This window comes from Peromyscus maniculatus, chromosome 11, assembly GCF_049852395.1.
Source record: "Peromyscus maniculatus bairdii isolate BWxNUB_F1_BW_parent chromosome 11, HU_Pman_BW_mat_3.1, whole genome shotgun sequence".
NCBI classification, from domain to species: Eukaryota; Metazoa; Chordata; class Mammalia; order Rodentia; family Cricetidae; genus Peromyscus; species Peromyscus maniculatus.
Genome location: NC_134862.1, coordinates 86,762,545 through 86,784,681, shown reverse-complemented (window position 1 = coordinate 86,784,681; position 22,137 = coordinate 86,762,545). Strand labels below are relative to the sequence as shown.

At 40.3% G+C, this 22,137-nt stretch overlaps 1 protein-coding gene across 5 annotated transcripts in view; it reads right to left on the bottom strand.

The window, feature by feature from the left end:
- Positions 1 to 491: 491 nt before the first annotated feature.
- The window catches only part of Desi2 (desumoylating isopeptidase 2), a 56,664-nt gene continuing 35,018 nt past the window's right edge, over positions 492 to 22,137 (bottom strand). For all 5 annotated transcript variants that reach the window (XM_076548040.1, XM_006974211.4, XM_042258693.2 and 2 more), the window contains exons 2-5: positions 18,228 to 18,300; positions 14,312 to 14,405; positions 12,914 to 13,055; positions 492 to 3,863 (exon numbers count right to left, since the gene is read on the bottom strand). In XM_076548040.1, the coding sequence (XP_076404155.1) occupies positions 3,630 to 3,863; positions 12,914 to 13,055; positions 14,312 to 14,405; positions 18,228 to 18,300 (543 nt within the window). In that variant the 3' untranslated portion in view covers positions 492 to 3,629. The remainder of the gene's footprint in view (positions 3,864 to 12,913; positions 13,056 to 14,311; positions 14,406 to 18,227; positions 18,301 to 22,137) is intronic.

Here is a 22,137-nt window from a genome sequence, read left to right as displayed (position 1 = left end):
TAGAGTAGATCACTCTTTTTTGGCAGAGTGGACAAATCTTGGTAGACCATAAAAACTACTACTCACTTACTTGGTAAGCCTTAACTCGAGGGGAAGAGTTTAAACCAGGGGAGGAAAACATTGAGCAAGGTACAAAAAGGCCAATGGAGGTGAAGGCCAAGGTTGAGGTTGGAGTACCGAGCAGAAGAGGCTAATGGAACTAAGGGGCTCAAGCACACGGGCTCCTACTCCACTGCTGAAGGGGTTGGGAAAGCCTTCCAGTCGGCCACTCCGCCTCCATTCTCCAGAAACCGGCGCTGCTCCCTGCTGCCTGTGCCAAGAGTCATCACCATCTGAGTGAGGGAAGCTGTGACTACAAGAAAGACCTGTCACAGAGGGGCTGGCCACGTTCCTGCCGAGCACATGGGACTCCTGGATCGTACAAACAACCCCTTCCCAGCACAAGTACAGGACAGCATGGTCTCTTAGAGGTCAGAAAGAACTATAAAACATTTCTTATAAAAGTAGTTTTTAATAAATTGATGTATTCAATGTTGTAACATGATAGATAACCCAATGCTATATCAAGGTAGCAAAAGTGAAGGTTCCTGGTGTTTATAAACACTGTGAATGACAGTACACTTGCATTCAACTTCACAAGAATTCTCTTCAGGTTCATGAGGAGTCATTGACAGCTGTCCACCTGTTGACAGTGGAGATGTGTGTGGATAGACTGAGCAGACAATGACAGTCTAACAGTGAGCTACACTCTCAAACCAGACTGACAAGAATGGGACGTAATGGCAGGATGGCCAACTGCGGACAAAACCAACTTTAAATTAGTCACTTGGAGCAAACACAGCCTACAGCAAAGCTACAGGAAATATCCAGTGGAGCAAGAAAACAACACAGGGGTTGGAGCCCTGAAGCAGTGACCGTGTTTCTACCCGTCTTGTGATAGAAGCAGCCATGGAAACAGAGTTCTGCAGCTGTCCGTGGTGCCTAATCTCTCCACACACACACACAAGGCTATCTATCAATGGACTAAACCTGGAATTCCCTGCTCTGTAAGATGCTGGTGATGGGTAAGTATGCTATTGCTGTGAGTCAGAGCAATAGTTGGCTGGAGTTCAGGCCTGGAGGTGCTCTAGAACAATCACCACCTTCTACAGCCCCATGTTACACTTCTGAAGCTGATGCCCTCAATCGTACTTAAAAACGAGTACCAGAAACAAGCTGTCTGATCTTTTACCACTATTACTGTTCAACCTACCAGTAGAGATGGTCTCACTTGGTTACAGTACAGACGCTGTATTTGACTCCATGGATCACATGTAAATTCATGACCAGAGTTGTGACTTGGGATTTTTTCTTCTAAGTTCTGATTGAGAACAAGATTGCTTTCTTCCAAGGGCAAGAAAAGCAAAATTAATTTAACCTACTTTTAACTTGCACTGTAGAGAAGGTCCTCACTGACTGAGATTTTTCTTTCTCTTTCAACCTCAGGTACACTAGACTGCAAGGAATCTCATGTCCAGAACTTGACCTGCTGATTTTCAGGTAACTGGAGCAGGCACTGTTTATTTCCCAGAAGACCTTTATACCCCTTCAAACTTCAAACGCTACAGACAGATGTGAGGACAGAAAGTTACTTGTGTGTTGAGCTGCTGAAATATGGGTGAGCACTGAGGAGCTGTTCCTGGCTTTTTACCCAGAAATGTCTGAGGGGCCATTCCCTTCAGTCAACAGCATATTCAAAACATTTATATCTCAAAGGGTTACAAAACACCATGATCCACATTATTAATAAATAAAAAACCCCAAGTCAACTGTACCAAGCATTTCCTACTAACCTGGGCTTGAGGGCTAGGGCTCTTCTTTTAGTGAACAACCTCCTGGAGAGCATTAGTGTTTTGTCCTAAGTCTCATTTTCAGACCTGAACCAAGTCAACTCTTCATAAAGACCGCATATTCTGTCCTGCTGCATGGTTCCTGAAACACATGCTCTGCCTCTCATGGAGCAGAGTAACTTGCAACGGCTTTCTTCTCTGGAAACAGAACAGTCAAACAGCACAAAGTGGCTTCATTTTCCTTAGGCCAGAGTTTATAACCCAAGGTTTACTTTCCCTAAAGAGGGTGTGCTTATGTTAAGTGTCAATCAAAATCAGCTCATGGAAAAGTTAAAGATGTAATTTACTCAAAGATATGTATGTATCCTCACATAGAGAAATGTTGATTTTCAAATAATGAAGTACCTAAAGCTGCAGTCAGTGCCTTGGATGTTTCTATGCTGCATCCACTACTTTACACAGGACACTCACTCTTAAGGCAGAACATTGATTGTGACATGTAATGATTGGTTCTTACATCCAAGGGTCAACTGAGGGTAGACTCTAGCAGAGAACATCCTTACTAAAGACGACTTAGCTGTAGCGACAACTTCATTCCTAAGATTATGTTATGTATGAGACACACATTTGAGAGAACATAAAAAGATGAATTTAAGACACACAAAAATATGATTTTTCAACAAGAGAGCAATGAAAATAGAATTTCTATTAGGAGGCGAAACTATTCTCATCATGAACTAATAAACTCCAACAAGCCATTTCTGATATGGTGTACACAAAGTATTAAATATTAAAGAATTACCTTTGGAGTGTGTGTTTCTTTAGACTCTAGTTTTCAATGTCTAGTATAAAAGGTAGCCTGACGAGTTAAAAAGCAGTTTAATGTCAGTTTGTACTGCTGCTCAGGAAGCTAGGTTAGGATACTCCCACCCCACCAAAACATCCTGTGCAGGGAGTTTAGTATGTATTAAAATAAAAGTGAAGCCCCTCCCCCAACACATGTGCAAAAACATTTGTCAGTTAATAAGAGTGTCTTCCATAAAAACATCTTCAGTATAGAATTGAGGCATCAAGCCAGCAGATACAAGAATACCACCCTGCTGAGGTGGGCATATTTGGGATGAAAACCAGCTGCTCCACGGGCACCTTGGGAAATGTGCTACTCAGAATAGGAAGGGGGTGGAGAGGAACTGACCCAAGGCCCCAAACCCTTGGGCTATGTGTGTGCTCCTTCATGTCAGGCCAGTTTGGATTCCTGTATCTGGGTGCCAAAAATGGTAACAAAACAAATACAAATCTAACACACAGCTCTTAAGCAGGTGATGGGAACTAACCATGTAGGTACTTCTTCATGTGCCTACTTTTTATGCTGTAGCTCTGGCAATTTTCAGGATGTGTACAAAGATGACCTGCCTAATTTTTGAAGATGAAGATTTTCTTCTTTCACGGTGGCAGAAGTCCATGCAAGATTTGTAAACAGTGATACAAAATACTGTAAACGTAATTTAACAGAGCTTGTAGAAAACAGAGGAAGTGAATCCAAATTTACAAGTGGATTTAAAAAAAAAAAAAGAGGGCAGCTTCATATAAAGTTTTCCCTCTGCGCCAAGTGATTTTTCTTCTTTTTTTTTTTTTTTGTTTTTGTTTTTGATTACAAATATAATCCTGAGCTGAAAAACTGGGATTTGGGGGAGAGCCATCTTTGCATACAAAATATCCAAAGGACATTTACTCTGTTTTCTTTTCTCTAGTGGTATTCAACTGCCAGAGACAGTTCTGAAGGTGTGACTTTGGAGATGCTCATAGTTTAGTGTGACGCCCAGTTCTGGCACCGGCTGCAGCACTTGCCATGGCTGCGGAAGCGGCTGCATCCTCTGCTTCTTCCAGTTCATCCTGGAGCTCCTGGCTGACACTGGACTGCAGTGCAGCAGGAGTGAGCCACTCCTTCGGGAGGCAACTCTGTAGAAAGGGGATACAGGAGCTGAAGTAGGCCAGTCGGTTGATCCAGCGAGGAATCTCTTTCCCACAAAGTATCTAAGGAAGAGAGAGCGAGCTCTGGGTTAGGGAGGAGAGATTGACGCTGACTATCCTGCTGAGGGTGGGTGGCTGTAGAGAGAACATAGTGCAGACCAGCTTGTGGGGCTCCACTCCAGGCTGCTGACAAGCAGCACCTAACTCAGGGGCCGGCCCCCTTCTCGAACCCCTTCTTTCCTTTCAGTGTGTACTTTTTGTTACAACTGTGACGTCAAGGTAATTCAGTTTGGTTTGTCTTGGACCCTTGAACTACTTTGAAACATGTAAAATTACTCTGAACAGTATACACAAGAAAAAGGCCTGTTAGTACAAGATGCTATTAGACTAAGAGAAGCCCCAGGCTGTTAGAAGAGCCTGTCTTGGGTATTCCTGCCAAATCTTTTTCCAGGTTCTTTTCTACTCTCTTCCAGTTTCTACCATCCCACTTTTCCCTGGGCTGCATTCTATGCTTTTGCTTTCAACCCTGACCCATCTGTTTCAAGGACGCTCAGATGGTCCGGAAAGAAGTATCCCAAAATGAAGGCTCCATGATGCCCTGGCAGAGGGACTATAATAGTCAGAACAAGGCATAGAGGCCTGGGTAGGCTTCAGCCTGGGAACTTTAGGGGGTAGAAGAGGGTGTCAGCTGATAACCTGCTGAATTTTCTCTGCCCACTTTTCATTCTTATAATCCTTACGACTGGGAGTCTTCTCCCTCCTATTTCAGATAGTGAGAAGCAGCTCAAACCAATGCTGACTTCACCCTGTATCATCTTGGCTCTCACAAAAAACTGGGCTCAACTGAATTCATGTTTCACTGCCACTTTGAAGGTTTGCCTCTAGTCATGCTAAAGACTATGATCACACGATCTGAAACTAGTATCTTAAAATATCTGCACATATTAGGTTAATGACTTTGGAAGAAGGTTTTGAAGTTTCTTACACCAAAGAGGTAGTTACCATTTAGAAAGCTGGCAACTGCAACACTTTCCCGTCAGGATTCAGCAGCACTCCTTAACCCCTTTTCTATCTTAGCTAAAAGGAAAATGAGGTGGCTTCACTTATGGACAGGTGGTGTGTTCTGACCATTTTTGATTACCCAGCATCTATCACAGTGCCTAAGAGTGAAGTGAGGCAGATGGGTACTTAGATATGTTTAAAGAATATTTATGTGGGCAAGATGTGGGAGACTGCTGAGCAATGAATTCATTTGATACCTTTCCCATCTGTCTACTCCTAAATGCACTAGCAAACACTGTCTTATATTTGAGTAGACCTAAGAGTTACCTGCATAGAGATTAACTACCTAAGAAGTACTTACGAAAACTTAGGTTAACATGACAGCCACTGCTACCCATTTCACACGCTCCTCAAATTTTCCTTCTATTCAGCAATCTGTTCTCCTCCACATACCTTTGTGTTTCAGGGAAGCTGACTTGACCCCAGCTCTTGGGGTTGGGGAGACTGACCAATCTAAAACAGTCTGTAATATCCAGGTATGTCTTAAATATGTACTTAAATAAAGTACAGCCTATGGCTCTTGGTTACAATGAGAAGAGGCAGAGAACTAAGGTCATGAATGGTTCACAAGCCTAAAAAATCCAGTAGCTGTCTCTTTCATAAAAAGTTTGCCCATTCTTGGGTTGATGCTGGATTTTTTTTTTAATTTCCATTTTAAAGAAAGTATTTTATGTGTAAGTGTTTTACTTGCACGTATTCCATGTGTGTAGAAGAGGGCTTCAGACCCCTAAAACTAGAGTGTAAATTACCAAGTGGGTGCTGGGTATTGAACCTGGGTCCCCAAGAAGAGCAGTTAGTACTTTTAATTGCTAAATCATCTCTCCAACAACCTTGGGTCTATGTTTTGAAAACTCTTGAGTCAAAATCCATTAGCAGGTTATTTAGCATTGTAACCATTTTTTTTTTAAGTGAAATAGACTGTTAATAGTGAGGTAATTATGATACTTATCTTCTATGCATTTGTACAAACAGGAGCATTAATATTTTTTACTATGGCTATTCATCAAATAGTATTTGGTTTATACTGTGTGAAGGGTAACATTGTCAACTGGACCAATGACCAAACAGATAAGCCTCTGGGCAGGTCTGTGAGGGATTATCTAGGCTAGATCACTGAGGTAAGGAGACATACCCTAAATGAGAACAGTACCGTTCATGGGCTGGGGTTCCAGATACTGCATAAAAAGGAGAAAGTAAACTCAGCACCAGACTTATCCCTCTGTGTTGGGAACATTATTTTAAGGTGCTTTACTTTTGTTTATTTTGCATTTGCTTAACTCTGTGAAGTTGTGTTACTGTGCCTGTCTAGAATACCTGATGGTCTAAAAAAGAACTGAACGGCCAATAGCAAGGCAGGAGAAAGGATAGGCGGGGCTGGCAGGCAAAAAGAATTACTAGAAGGAGAAATTTGGGAGACGAGAGAGATCTAGGATCGAGAGGAGGAGGACATCAGGGGCCAGCCACCCAGCTACACAACCAGCTATGGAGTAAGAAGGAAAGGTATACAAAAAATAGAGAAAGATAAAAGCCCACAGGCATAAGACAGATGGGTTAATTTACAGTTAGGAAAAGCTGGCAAGAAACAAGCCAAGCTAAGGTCAGGCATTCATTAGAAATAATAAGACTCCCTGTGTGTGATTTATTTGGGAGTTGAGTGGCAGGTTCCCTAAAAGAGTCAAGAACAACAACTCCGCTTCCTACTGTAGACGGTGGAGCCATGCCTTCTCTGCCATGGACTTCCCTTAACTACATGCCACAATAAACGCTTGTTATTATTTGTTTTTTAACTTTTCTTCCCCAACTCTCTCCCTCTCTTTTAAATTTATTTATTCCTATCGTATGAGCATTGGTGTTTTGCCTGTATATATGTCTGCTTGAGATTGTCAGATCCCCTGGAACTGGAGTCAGAGACAGTTGTGAGCTGCCATGTGGGTGCTGGGAATTGAACCTGGGTCCTCTGGAAGAACAGCCAGTGCTCTTAACTGCTGAGCCATCTCTCCAGTCCCTCTTATTTTATGTTGTAAATAAAAAAAATTGTGTGTGTGTTGTACATATGTATGTAAGTACACATACGCCATGATGTGTGTGGTTAGAGGTAACTTTGTGGAGTCAGTTCTCTCCTTCTACCACGTGAGTCCTGGGGATCAAGCTCAGGTTGCCAGACTTTGCAGCAGGTCCCTTTAACCACTGAGCCATCTTGCTGGTCCTTAAAGTTGCCTTTGCCAGAAATTCTGTCACAGTAATAGGACAAGTAATGAATAAAAAACCAGTACCAGGAGTGGGGCTGCTGCTCTAATAAACCACTGGATGAGCCACTGGAACTGGTTTATGGGAGGAATGTTGAAGGCTTTTGGAATTTCAGGCTAGAAAAGCCCTTGAACTCTGTAAGCAAATCTTAATGGTCCATTCTTGAGCTTGGAAGAATGTTGAGAGAAATGTAGATGGTGGAGTCCCAGCTTACGAGGTTTCAGAGGGGACCACAGACTCTTATCAATAACTGGGCTAGAAGCCATCCACATGATATTCTGGCAAAGGATTTGGCTGCATTTTACCCATGTCATGAGAACTTGAGTGAAGTTTAAATACAGGAGTAATGGGCTAATTAGTCCGACAGGAGAAATTTCAGGGCAGGATAGCATTTAGGTTATGGTGTGGCCACTGATTTCTGCTGTCATCTAGATCTATAGCCAGAGAGACCAAAAGTGAAGCAAAGACATTAAAAATGTGCAGTTTGTTCAGGAAAGAGCATAAGCAAAGTTTTTTTGGTTTTTGTTTTTGTGACAGGGTTTCTCTGTGTAGCTTTGGAACCTGTCCTGGAACTCACTCTGTAGACCAGGCTGGCCTTGAACTCAGAGATCCACCTGTCTCTGCCTCCCAAGTGCTGGGATTAAAGGTCTGCACCACCAGTGCCTGGTGAACATGAGCAAGTTTAAAGTTGCAATTGAGGCCCTTGTTGAAAAGAGGCTATAATTATTGAAGAGAAACCTATTTGGCACTGGGGCAATAGGAAAGGTGCCCCGAGGACAAGACCCTACCCATCAAAGCTCAGACTTGTGAAAATGCAAATTCATCTGACAGGAGGAAGTCTAAACCACGAATATAACCGAAAGCGTTCCTTGTTCCTGAAAAGCAATGGCCAGGGAAGTGTCTGCCCAGGACTGACACACTGAAGTTGCTACACTGTTGTCCAAGGAGGCTACATCCTGAGCTGGCAGCAGAACTTGGTAGTATCATCCACACAGAACTGGTTTCTGAGGCATAAAAGACATAAAACTGTGTGAATTGTTGAATCTTATACTGAGGACAGGCAATGTATGGCAGGATTGGAGTTCCTGAGAGGCCAGCCTGTGTAAAACCGTGAAGGTAAACCCTAGTTCAAAATGGAGACCTCAGTTAGTTGGAGACGCCAGAATCATGTTGTCTGCCAAGGAAAGCTGCATGTACGAAGTAGAACTGGCACAAGAGAGCTTGGGGAGTGGTGCTATCCAAGCCCTTTAGGTGTGTGTCCAACAGGAGCCCCAAATGCCAATACGGAGCTATGGGATTTGGTGTTTTCCTTGTTGGTTTTTGGTCTTGCTTTGGTTTGATCATTCTTTGCTATGCCCCATTTCTTCCTTTTAAAATACAGTATTTTTTTTTGTATTTGAGCCATTGTATGCTGGAAGTAGGTAACTTGGTTTTATTTGAGAAGGGCATACAGTTAAGAGATTACAGTTATACTTTCCCCCCACATCGAGACAGCCCAGGCTGTCCTGGAACTGGATTCGTAGACCAGGCTGGCCTCAAATTCACAGAGATCCACCTGCCTCTGCCTCCCAAGTGCTGGGATTAAAGGTATGAGCAACCACTGCCTGGCTACAGTTATACTTTTATGTTGTGGTGTTGGAACTGCTAAAGACTATAGGGACTTTTGAAACTGGACTGAATGCATTTTGCATTATGAAATGCCACAAGCTTCTTGGAGTAAGGAGAAGTTATGACTTACAAGTGTTAAGTTTGAGTATCAACTAGACAAGGAGTGAACATATGACAGTTAATACATATTGTCAACTTTGTAAGATTGAAGATAAGCAAACAGATAAACCTCTGGGCATGTCTGTGAGGATTATCTAGGTTAGGTTATTGAGGTGGGAAGACCCACCATAAATGTGAATAGCATGACTCATGAGCTGGAGTCCTGGGCTCGTTTCTCTGTTTCCTGACTGTGGACACAATGCAGCTCCAGGCTCCTGCTGTCATGCCTTCCCTGCAGTGACGGACTTCCTGTACATCAAAATAAACTCTCATTGTTTTTCCTTCTCTTTGAGATAGTGTTTCTCAAAACAGTCCTGGAACTTACTATGTAGACTAGGCTGGCCTCAAATGCACAGATACCTACTTGCCTCTGCCTCCTGAAACTCTTACTTTTTAAAGTTACTTCTGTCATAGCAACAAATAACTAATGCCTACAGAAGAATCATCTTGCTTTTAAACACAAATCTAGCAACCTTAGGAAGCTCAGTGACACACTGATGAAAATATGAAGAGGTATGCACAGGAGTATTCATTACAACACTCTGCGTGACATCAAAAAGACTAGGCTAACTCAAGCACCAGCAATAAGAAACTAGTTTAATACTGTCATATGAAGACTGTTAGCTGAGAAAAAAAAAAATGAGCATCTCTATATATCTATATGTAACTACAGAATGAACTCTAGGACATAAATAGGCTCCCTTATCTGTGATTTTACTGCGGCAATTTCAGTTATAATCTGTCAACTTTAGTGTAAAAAAATGCTTTTACATCAGCTGGGTGGTGGTGGCACATGCCTTTAATCCCAGCACTTGGGAGGCAGAGGCAGGCGGATCTCAGTGAGTTCAAGGCCAGCCTGGGCTACAACACAAGTTCCACGACAACCAGGACTGCTACACAGTGCTGTGGGATGCAGAAATAGGAAGTAGGAATTCGGCTGACTGTGACAAAGCTATCCCTGGAAGAAGCCAAGGGTCCTTCCAGAGGATAAAGCCAACTTAAGGAGTCTTGGTGGTACTGGCTTTTGAATATTAGCCATTTCCTGCTATGAATTTCTCGTGTGCTACTGTAGCTTTTCCATTCCTAGAATGGTGTGTTTGATCATCCATTGGGGACAATTCCCCTATACAATTAGAGTATTTGGATAACATTCCCCAACTGCTAACAGCAGTCACACAGCCAGACCCCTCACTTCAGGCCTTTCTGTAATCATCGTCATAAGCAACACCCAGCCAGGACCTTCTCTGGACAAAAGTATCTTATCTGAGATACTCCCCAGACTTTCTAAGAACAGACTGCAGACAGATAGCATCCAGACTATCTGTTAGAGAAGGTCAGGTGGATGTGCTAATTAAGCCTAACCTTCTTCTTCCAAGTGCTATCTCTAACAATTAACTCAGAACTAAAGGGCTTTTACACACCAGGTACGTCAAGCTGTGACACAGGTTGCCTAGTTACCTAGCTACACTTCCCCCACCCTGCCATAAAATGGGCAGCAGAGTTAAGCTGAGAAAGATATGTGGGATAAAAGTCAGTTTTATTTTCACTCAGTGACTTATAGAATCCTAACATCTTACCTAACCACTTCTAAGAATATAGTTTGAGCACATATATGCCCCCTTTCAGATTTATACACTGAATTTAGCCTTTGGATGATTCATTCCCCATTAGCCACTTCCCTTTTGGGTGGCTATGATAGCTGACAATTACTGCTCTTTGTGTGGATCTTATCATCCCCTCCTCTTAACTCTGAGGAATTCAAGCCTGGTGACCCTGCCTTAGCCAGAGCATGGGTATATAACTGTAAACCTCAGAGACTAGAGAAGACTACAATGAGGAAGAGCTAGATAGGGAAGAACAAGATGGAAAAGAACTAGATTAAGATAGAACTAGATGGGAAAATTAAGATAGAACTTAGAACAGCAGAAAAGTGTAGAGAGAAATCAGGCAAGAAAGGACTAAGTATGAGAGCAGAAAAGAAGCTGTGTAGAGAGAGAACTGACTCAGAAGAACGAAGTGAATGGACTAAAGTTTCGTGTATATAGATTTATTTGATATCATCAAAGATTAGATCCCTCAGCTGGTTGCAGATTCTTCCACGGACCCTGGGAAAAGACTATTGAGGGGCTGGACCTCAACAGTCTTTGTTAACACAGAGAAACCCTGTTGCGGCGGGGGCAGGGGCGGTGGGGGTGGGGGGAGAAAGGCTACATCAAACCTTCAACACCTGCATTTCTAAGGCAGAGGCAAAGAGCCAGGCAGATCTCTGTGAGTTCAAAGCCAGCCTGGTCTACATAACGAATTCCAGGCTAACCAATCTATGTAGAGAGAGACTGCCTCAAAAAAAAAACAAAAAAAAAAACAAAAAAAAAACAAAACAAAACAAAAAGACTACATCTGTATAACTTTGTTACAGCATAGTGTGATGTTTTTGTTGTTAAATTTCACTGCAGGTATTTATGTGTAGTGGTTTGAATAAGAAATGTTCCTTAAAGTCTCAGGCATTTGAATACTTAGTCCTGTTGGTGGCACTGTTTGGCAAGGCTCAAGGCTCAGGAGGTGTGGCCACGATGGAGGAAATACGCCACTGGGGCTTAGAGCTTAAGAGCGCACCTACTCCCAGTGTGCTCTTTCACCACTTGCAGTATGTGGTTCAAGATGTGAGCTCGCAGCATCCAGCTCCTGCCGTCATGCCTGCTACTTGCTGCCCTGCTTCCCCACCTCAATGGACACTTACCCTCTGGAACCGTAAGCCAAGTAACCCCTTCCTTCTAGGTTGCCTTGAACACGTGTTTTATCACATAAATAGAAAAGTAACACATCATGTACACAAAAACTATAGTATAAGTTAGGTATGGTGGCACACGCCTTTAATCTCAACATTCAGGAGGCAGAGGCAAGTGAATCTCTATGAGTTCCAGGACAGACTGGTCTACAGAGTGAGTTCCAGGGATACCCAGAGAAAAGCTGTTTGAAAAAGAACAAATAAGTTATCTATTAACAAGAGCTGGGAAAATTCAAAATTCAGGTAGGCAATTAAAATATACCAAGCAAAAAGTTTCAGGAGAGTTTGTGAGTTTGAGGCCAGCCTGGTCTACAAAGCGAGTTCCAGGACAAGCTCCAAAGCTACACAGAGAAACCCTGTCTCAAACAAAACAAAACAAAACGTTTCAGCAGCTAAGAAGTGCACCCCTCCACCCCCCACCCTTGCCCACCAGACAGGGTTTCTCTGTGTAGCCTGAGCTGTCTTTGAACTCAGAGATCCACCCACCTTTGCCTTCCCAGTACTGGGAATAAAGGCATGCACCACCACTGCCCAGCGCTAACAGTTTTTAACCTATATATTTTTTTTTAAGTTAAGAGTTTCAGTGTGTTATAGTTTGAATCTTAAACATTACCTCAAGGTTCATGTACTAAGTGTGGTTGCTAGCTTAGGGCACTACTGGAAAGTACAGCACTTGGAAGGGGTAGGGTCTGGTGGAAGAAGCGTGGTTGGGGTGGCAGGACTGCCCTTGAAGGGATACCGGGTACCTGCAGTCCCTTCTCCCTTGCTAGGATAAGCTGCTTTGCTCTTCTGTGTAGTTCCCACCAAGGCATACTGTGCACAGGCCCCAACCAATGGCAATCCACTATGAATGGACAATGTCTTTTTTTCATGTACTTGTCATGGTTATAAAATTCGAACATAAGAATACAATCAAGTGAGTAAGAGGCAATTATCTGTAGTCATTCTACCCACTATAAAAGAATGAGCAGAATCACCACTTAAAACATTGCTGACTCTAAAACTGCCAACTCTAGGGGCTGGAGGGATGATGGCTCAGAGGTTAAGAATACTGGCTGCTCTTCCAGAGATCCTGAGTTCAATTCCCAGCAACCACATGGTGGCTCTGGAAAGAGCAGCTGTACTGGATACATAAATACAGTAATTTTATGCACGTGAAGAATCAGGGAAAATACCAAGGTTGAATACAGCGACATAGAGAGTACACCAGGAAAGTGTTATTTGCAGAACTTTTAGGACGAAATTGATTTACCTCTGATAAAGCTGAAGAAAAGTGATTGCAGTTTTTGTGCATCAAATGGTAGGCATTGCCTTTATACTCTTTCCCCAGCTCTTCTACAATTTTTTCTATATCGTCTTCTAGAAAGTCCGTACTCCCTAAAACAACAGCTTCTCTTAAAGAACAAAAAACAAGATAAAGCAGTTTCGATCAAGTTATTTATAATAAGCATTATTAAATACTTGCATATTTCCAAGTATATTGCAATAAATAAATCAGAGCTAACATATTCAGACTAAAGGTAAGTGAGATATTTAGTAATTTCAATGACTTTAATTTCTATTTTTCTTTATGAAACATTTATTACTAGAGAATCAGATTCAAGCTAAAAACACTGTTATACACTCATAGCAAAGAGTTGGCCATATTTTCACTAAGGAAAAAAAACTCTTGGTATTAACCACTTTTTTTTTTTTTTTTTTTGGCTTTTCAAGACAGAGTTTCTCTGTGTAGCTTTGGAGCCTATCCTGGAACTCACTCTGTAGCCCAGGCTGGCCTTGAACTCACAGAGATCCGCCTGCCACTGCCTCCCGTGTGCTGGGATTAAAGGTGTGCGCCACAACCGCCCGGTGGTATTAACCACTCTTGTGTTGCATTGAGACAAGCCATGAAACCTGGCTAAATTTTAAAATATATTATTCAAAACATCAAATAAAAACACTTAAATATATTTCCTGAAAATGTAACAGATATTACTCAATGAAAGGCAGAATTTTAGATATAAGCTAGTTGTAAAGACAGCTAATAATTATTAGAAAGTCATTTTATTAGGCACAAATGGAGACTTAGGGGCATCAGTGCTGAGTTGTAAGAGCTATGCACTCAGAAGTAAGGAATAAAAAAACTAACAAAGCTATGTCCAGAGATACCTGCCTGGTTTAGGTTTAAACACCTGCACTGATGTTATCAACAACAGTTTCCAGGTTAATCAGTTCAGTTATTTTAAATTTACAAGTGTTTCTTACATTGGGAAAATGAAGAGATTTTTTTATAGTAGGTTATAATAACAGAAATTCCACCCTGTCCATTCTCCCTCTGCAATAGGGAGACTAGGCAGGAGATCACTAGGTGAGTTTCCTGAGGCAGAATGTAAGACAAACAAAGACAGCTATATTGAGAAGCAGACAGAAAACAACTTAGAAAGATCCTGGACAAAAAGCAAAGATAGGTTATTCCACACATTATTTGATTTTCCATCCTTATACAACAACTTAATTCAATTTAATTTAAAAATAAAGTGTTAGCCACTGAGCCAAAATTTACAACTATTTTAACTTTTTAGATTTTTAATCTATAGGATAAATTCTTTATACCTGAAAAATAAGCTCTGACACCTACAACAGTGTAGCAGAAATTCCCCTCCCTACTTACTTAAATTTAAATGTTTCTCCTAGTTCAGAAGCATTTCCTGGGGAAATTTCAAATATTCCAGAAAAAGGATAAGGATGGCCACCATAAGCAAATTCTGAAAAGATAAAAGTCAAAATTTTTAGTATATATTGCATGAAATGTAATCAGAATGCTGAATCAGCTTTAAAATACCACAAAGATAATGCCATTTGAGTATTTTTCAGCTTATAAAGCGCCCTTTGCAAGGTCCTGTTTGGCTATTACCAGTAGAGAATACCTGTCTTTATAAAAGCTCTGAAATGCAACAGCCACAGACATTCCGAAATGCTTGTGACTGCTCTGTATACTGCTCTGCCCCTACTCCAGCAGAATGACCAGTATTCAAAAGTGATCGGTCTTTGGCACCACCACACCATGAGGCCAGCAGCTCAGGACTTGTCCACTTTTCAAGCTTGCACGTCCCTGGAGAAACTGTCCAATGAGTGAGTTTTCATGGTTGTTTCTTGAGATGAGCTGTCTTGTTTGGTGTGCTTTGCCATGTGCTGCATGGATCTGCTCCCTGCCTAGAATATTCTTGATTTACACTGGATTAGGAGTGAAAAAAATGTGACACCATGCATGGGGTATACGTCTGTAATCTTAGCACAGGACGCAGGTGGACCATGAGTTTTAGGCTAGACTAGGTAGGCTGGCTATTCCTAATGAGTTCCAGGTGGGTCTGAACGATATATAAATAGAAACCCTGTCTGAAACAAATATCAAACCTGAAACACAGTAAAATGCCAACATTAAATACACAGCCACCCTCATTTTCTTCACAGCAAGTCTTGTAGCTAGGAGGGCACTATAGGTATGTTCTCCTAACACATGTATTTCCAGCTATATGCTCTCATCTACAACAAAATGCAGATAACTTCAAGTCAGGAAAGAACCAGCACTTCTGGCTTCAATTCTGGCATTTCATTTAGATATTAGGTGGTAGAGTCTTAGTAGATATAAGCAATTTCAAATAAATGCTTAAGTAAGTTAGTCTTATCACTTAAGATTTACTAAATAACTAGGCATGGTGGTGCATTCCTATAATCTCAGTGCTAGAGAGGTAGAGGCAGGAGAATCACTCTAAGTTTGAGGACAGCTTGGTCTACAATGCGAGTTCTAGATCAGCCAGGGCTATGTAGCAAGGCTGTCTCAAGAGGCTTAAATAAATGAACATACTTGTTAAATATACAGTCTTAAGTTTTGAGACAAAGCACAGGAAATAACAGGGCAGATGAGGTTTAGTTTTTCTCATTTAAATTTTATTTGCATGTATGTGTATCTAGGTGTATCTGCTACCATGCACTTGCCCAGAGGCCAGAAGAAGACAATGGATACTCTGGAGCTCGAGTCACAGTTATTAACTCTAGGCTCGTTACACTCACACCAAACAGAGTTGAAGTCTTGAGGAAGTACTCTTAACCACTGAGCTCCAAGGTTATCTTTTCATTCACAGACTCTGCAGAAATTTTTAAAAAATGATGTAGATGAGGGTGCTTAACACTTAATTTTGAAATATATTAACTACTTTTTTTTTTTTTTAAGGATTTGGTTACTTACCCTAAACTGACCTGATAAACTATGCAGCCCAGGCTAGCTTTGAACTCTTAATTCCCCAGTCTCTGCTTCCTAATTGCTGAGATTATGGGTGTCCACCTCTATGCCTGTCTTAAATTTTGTTTGTCTATCTGGTCTTGAGGTAGGGTCTCATTCTAGCCTCAAACCCACAACCCTCTTACCTTAGCTTCCGAAGCACTGGGATACAGCCATACACCACCATGCCCTACTCCTCTTTAGGATTCAGTAAATCATTCTATATAATTTTTATTAAAATACTGTATATACTGAGATTGGATTTGATAAAAATCACTGTTTTTTTTGTTTTTGTTCTGTGTAGCCTTGGCTGTCCTGGAACTTGCTCTGTAGACCAGGCTGGCCTTGAACTCAGAGATCCACCTGCCACTGCTTCCCAAGTGCTGGGACTAAAGGCGTGCGCTGGTGTGCTGCCATCACCACCTGGCTTCATACTTGGATTTTTTGTTTTGGTTTTTTGAGACAGGGTTTCTCTGTAGCTTTGGAGCCTGCCCTGGAACTCACTCTGTAGACCAGGCTGGCCTCGAACTCACAGAGGATCCGCCTGCCCCTACCTCCTAAGTGCTGGGATTAAAGGTGTATGACACCACTACTAGCTCATACTAGGATTTTTAAAAAATTATTTATTTATATGTTATGTATGAGTGCTCTGCATGTATACCTGCATGCCAGAAGAGGGCATCAGATCCTATTATAGATGGTTGTGAGCCACTATGTGGGTGCTGGAAATTGAACTCAGGACCTCTGGGGCATCCAGTGCTCTTAACCGATGAGTCATCTCTTCAGCCCCACATGGATTTTAACCTTCTTAAAAGTATAGTAAGGGAAGACACAGGTCCTTTTAGTTTTTATTTTTTGTACAAGAAACACTTAATTACAATTTCTCTGAGTTTCCATGAATGTTTTGAATCACCTTTTTGTTTTTAAATTATTTTATGAAGGAGAGTAAAAACTGTGCAGGTAATAGAGCACTGGACTAGCATATAAGAATATTTGGGCTCAAAAAAAAATTAAAAGTTAAAAAAAAAGAATATTTGGGCTCAAATTCTAGTTCTGTTAGTTATTAGCAGTATGAATGGTGACAGGTTAGAGCCTTAATTTCTTTTTATTAATACTTACAGCATGATCATATGGTTCCAAAGTTCACAGCACTATGGAAACCATAACACACTATTCAAATTTAACCAAAAAGGAGTAATACAACTTAGGCAAAAGGCCAGAGAGGAAACCCACAGCCTATAATCCCATCTACTGCAATACTTTAATCATTGACAATTTCAGCTGAAGCCCTTCCCTGTTTCTTGAGGTTAGCAAGTGTACTCATTTCAAGTGAAAGTAAAGCTTAAATGACAAATCTTTATAGCCAAGACTGAATATGCTAAACTACAGCTAGAAGCTACTATGACAGAAAAATAGATAGGGGCAGGGACATATCTCAGCACCTGCTTAGCAAGTCCCAGGCCTTGGATTCAATTATCAGCACCTCTCCACCCAAACACAAAGACAGCAGAAACATCACATGGAAATATTTAAGTAAGTGGATTTTTTCCTTTAAATTAATGAATAGGTAGGTAGGTAGTTTACCCGGGGTGAATTAGAATATTCTAGGAAGTTATAAAGACTGCCTAGCTTTTGCAAATACAGGAACTTCTGCTAAAAGGCAAGCTTCTAATACATGCTAGATGTTACTAAAGGCAAGACTGCTTAGCATAGACTTTATTGATACTAACAAGCCTGCAAATCCAATGTTCTACTAAAACTCCCTAAGGAAATTGGTATTTCAAATTTGCCACTAGCCAAATGATTACTTTGTTATGCAGTTTTCCAAAGTGTAAAAGTTTCTTAGAAACTCGTATACATATTAGAGAAAAACAATCATGGTTTAACAGCTTCAGAAAGAAGGACTTTGGTTTTTGAGACACGGTCTCACTTGTAGCTCTGGCTGTCCCAGAACTCACTCTGTAAACCAGGTTGGCCTTGAACTCACAGAAATCTGCCTGCCTCTGTCTCCTGAGTACTGGGATAAAAGGTATTTGCCACCAAACCTGGCTAAGAAAAAGTTTAGAAGACACAGTAATTAGAAAAAAAAAAAGATAATGAAATGAATGTACCCTCTTGTATTCTACAACAGACATACTTTTTTCTAAGCACAGTATAAAACAAATGTGTAAGTTTTATTCTACTTTCTGCAATAACATATGTAAGTCACTTAAAAGAAAAGGGACAAAGAAAAACACCCAACATTATAAATCTGCATTTTAACTGGCAGAATCCTCAGAAAGCATATTTAAACAGTGTACACACATACCTCTGCCATACACTTCAATTCCAGAATGAAAAACTCCAATTCCAATGGATGAGGTGTATTCATTCATCCAGTACTAAGGAGAGAAAAAAAACAACCTTTGAATATCCATTCATTTATAGTCCAACTCTACAGGACAGATAGAGTATAAACCCAATTCTTCTTATTTTCCCTTACAATGCTGAAACTCTGAGAGAAACCTAGTCTGCTCTCCCACATCTAACCTGGAAGGCTTTCCTGTGTCTAGACAAATGTGTCAACTTAAGTCCAGCACACTATTTAAGGTTTAGCACATAATAAATAAAATTTAAATGAAGTGAAATCTAAATTTGGATCAGGTTAGTAGCAAAAATTGACATAAAAGTGCCATTAGTGATTAAAATAGCACACACAGAGTTGAGTCATGGTGACACATGCCTTTCATCCCAGCACTTGAGAGGCAGAGGTAGGTGGGTCTCTATGAGTTCAAGACTAGCCTGGTCTTTAGAGTGGGTTTCAGATTAGCCAGAGCTACACAGTGAAACCCTATCCCAAAAAACAAAACAAAAACAAAAAACACCACATATAGACATGCATATCTGGTTTCCTAACTATTTTTCTTCTACCCTAAACTTTTTCTTTCATACTCTAGAGAATTCTTTGAAAGTGGGAATACTTTATTCTTTGTCAACATTTATGGTTTGTTTCCTATCCCAATTCAGCCTAAAGTTTGAAACTAGGAATAAGCAGTATGAACACAATAGAGAAAATAGATTCATCAGAAAAAGCAAACACTAAAACCAAAAAAGTTGTCACACAAAATGTCCAAGAAATTTGGGACACCATGAAAAGACCAAACCTAAGAATAATAGGGATAGAAGGAGAATACCAACTCAAAGGTACAGAAAATATATTCAACAAAATCATAGACAAAAACTTTCCTAACCTAAAGAAAGAAATACCGGGGTTGGAGATTTAGCTCAGTGGTAGAGCGCTTGCCTAGCAAGCACAAGGCCCTGGGTTCGGTCCTCAGCTCCAGAAAAAAAAAAAAAAAAAAGAAAGAAAAGAAAAGAAATGCCCATGAAGATACAAGAAGCTTACAGAACACTGAATAGACGGGATCCAAAAAAAAAAAGTCCCCTTGCCACATAATAATCAAAACACTAAACACATACAGAACAAAGAAAAAATATTAAGAGCCGCAAAGGAAAAAGACAAAGACAAAGTAACATATAAAGGCAGATCCATCAGACTTCTCAACAGAGACTATGAAAGCTAGAAGGTCCTGGACAAATGTTATGCAAACACTAAGAGGCCACGGATGACAACCCAGACTATTATACCCAGCAAAACTCTCAATCACCATAGACAGAGAAAACAAAATATTCCATGATAAAACCAGCTTTAAACAATATCTATCCACAAATCCAGCCCTACAGAAAGCACTAGAAGGAAAAATCCAACCTAAGGAAGTTAAACACACCCATGAAAACTCAGGCAATAGATAATCCCACACCAACAAATACCAAAGAAGGGAAACATAACACTACCACAAAATAAATAAATACATAAATAAATAAACAACGGGAATTAACCATCACTGGTCATTAATATCCATCAATATCAATGGTCTCAACTCACCTATAAAAAGACACAGGCTAACAGAACGGATATGAAAACAGGATCCATCCTTCTGCTGCATACAAAAAACACACCTAAACTTCAAAAACAGACACTACCACAGAGTAAAGAGCTGGGAAAAGGCTTTCCAATCAAATGGACTTAAGAAGCAAGCTGGTGTAGCTATCCTAATAACTAAATAAAATAGACTTCAAACTAAAATCAATCGAAAGAGATCGGGATGGACATTACAAAGGAAAAATTCACCAAGATGAAGTCTCAATTCTGAACATTTATGCCCCAAATACAAAGGCCCACATTTATAAAAGAAACATTACTAAAGCTTAAATTGCACACCAAACCCCACACACTAGTAGTGGGAGATTTCAACACACAACTCTCACCAAAAGACAGATCTACCAGACTGAAACTTAACAAAGAAATAAAGGACCTAACAGATGTTATGACTCAAATGGACTTAATAAATATCGACAGAACATTCCACCCTAACACAAAAGAATATACATTCTTCTCAGCACCCCATGGAACCGTCTCGAAAATTGACCACATGCTTGGTCAAAAAGCAAATCTTAACAGATACAAAAACACTGGAATAACCTCCTGTATTTTATTGGACCATCATGCCTTAAAGTTAGATTTTTAACAACAACAAAAACTATAGAAAGCCTACAATCTCATGGAAACTGAATAATGCTCACCTAAAGCACCAATGGGTCAAGGAAGAAAAAAAAAAAAAAGAAATTAAAGATTTCCTAGAATTCAATGAAAATGAAAGTACAACATACCCAAACTTATGGGACACTATGAAAGCAGTGCTAAGAGAAAAGTTCATAGCACTAAATGCACACATAAAGAAGATGGAGAAATCTTATACCAATGACTTAACAGCACAACTGAAAGCTCTACAACAAAAAGAAAAAACTCACCCAGGAGGAATAGACACCAGGAAATAATCAAATTGAGGGCTGAAATCAATGAAATAGAAACTAAGAGAACAATACAAAGAATCAATGAAACAAAGAGTTGGTTCTTTGAAAAACATGAACAAGATAGACAAACCCCTAGCCAAATTAACCAAAAGGCAAAGAGAGAGCACCCAGATTAACAAAATCAGAAATGAAAAGGGAGACATAACAACAGACAACGAGGAAATCCAGAGAATCATCAGGTCTTATTTCAAAAACCTGTACTCCACAAAATTGGAAAATATGGAAGAAATGGACAATTTTCTGGATAGATACCACATACCAAAGTTAAATCAAGACCAGATAAACTATTTAAATAAACAACCCCTAAAGAAATAGAAACAGTCATTAAAAGTCTCCCAACCAAAAAAAAGCCCAGGAACAACAGATGGTTTCAGTGCAGAAGTCTACCCGATTTTCAAAGAACTAATTCCAATACTCTTCAAATTGTTCCACACAATAGAAACAGAAGGAACATTACCAAACTCTTTTTATGAGGCTACAGTTACCCTGATACACACAAAGATGCAACAAAGAAAGAGAATTACACACCAATCTCCCTCATGAACATTGTTGCAAAAATACTCAATAAAATATTGGCAAACCGAATCCAAGAACACATCACAAAAATTATCCACCATGACCAAATAGCATCCCAGGGATGCAAGGATGGTTCAACATATGAAAATCTGACAATGTAATACACCATTATAAACAAACTGAAAGAAAAAAAAACCCACATGATCATCTCATTAGATGCTGAAAAAGCCTTTGACAAAATCCAACACACCTTCATGATAAAGGTCTTAACATCAGGAATACAAGGAACATTCCTTAAACATAATAAAGGCAATTTATAGCAAGCCATCAGCCACCACCAAATTAAATGGAAAGAAACTCAAAGCGATTCCACTAAAATCAGGAACAAGACAAGGCTGTCCACTCTCTCCATATTTATTCAATATAGTCCTTGAAGTTCTTGCTAGAGCAATAAGACAACAAAAGGAGATCAAGGAGATACAAATTGGAAAAGAAGTTAAACTTTCAATATTTTCAGAGGATATGATAGTATACATAAGTGACCCCCAAAATTCTACCAGGGAACTCCTACAGCTGATAAACACCTTCAGTCAAGTGGCAGGATACAAGAGCAACTCAAAAAAAAAAAAAAAAAATCAGTAGCCCTCCTATACACAAATGATAAGAGGGATGAGAAAGAAATCAGAGAAACATCACCCTTTACAATAGCCACAAATAATATACAATACCTTGGGATAACACTAACTAAACAAGTGAAGGACCTGTTTGTTGAGAACTTTAAGTCTCTA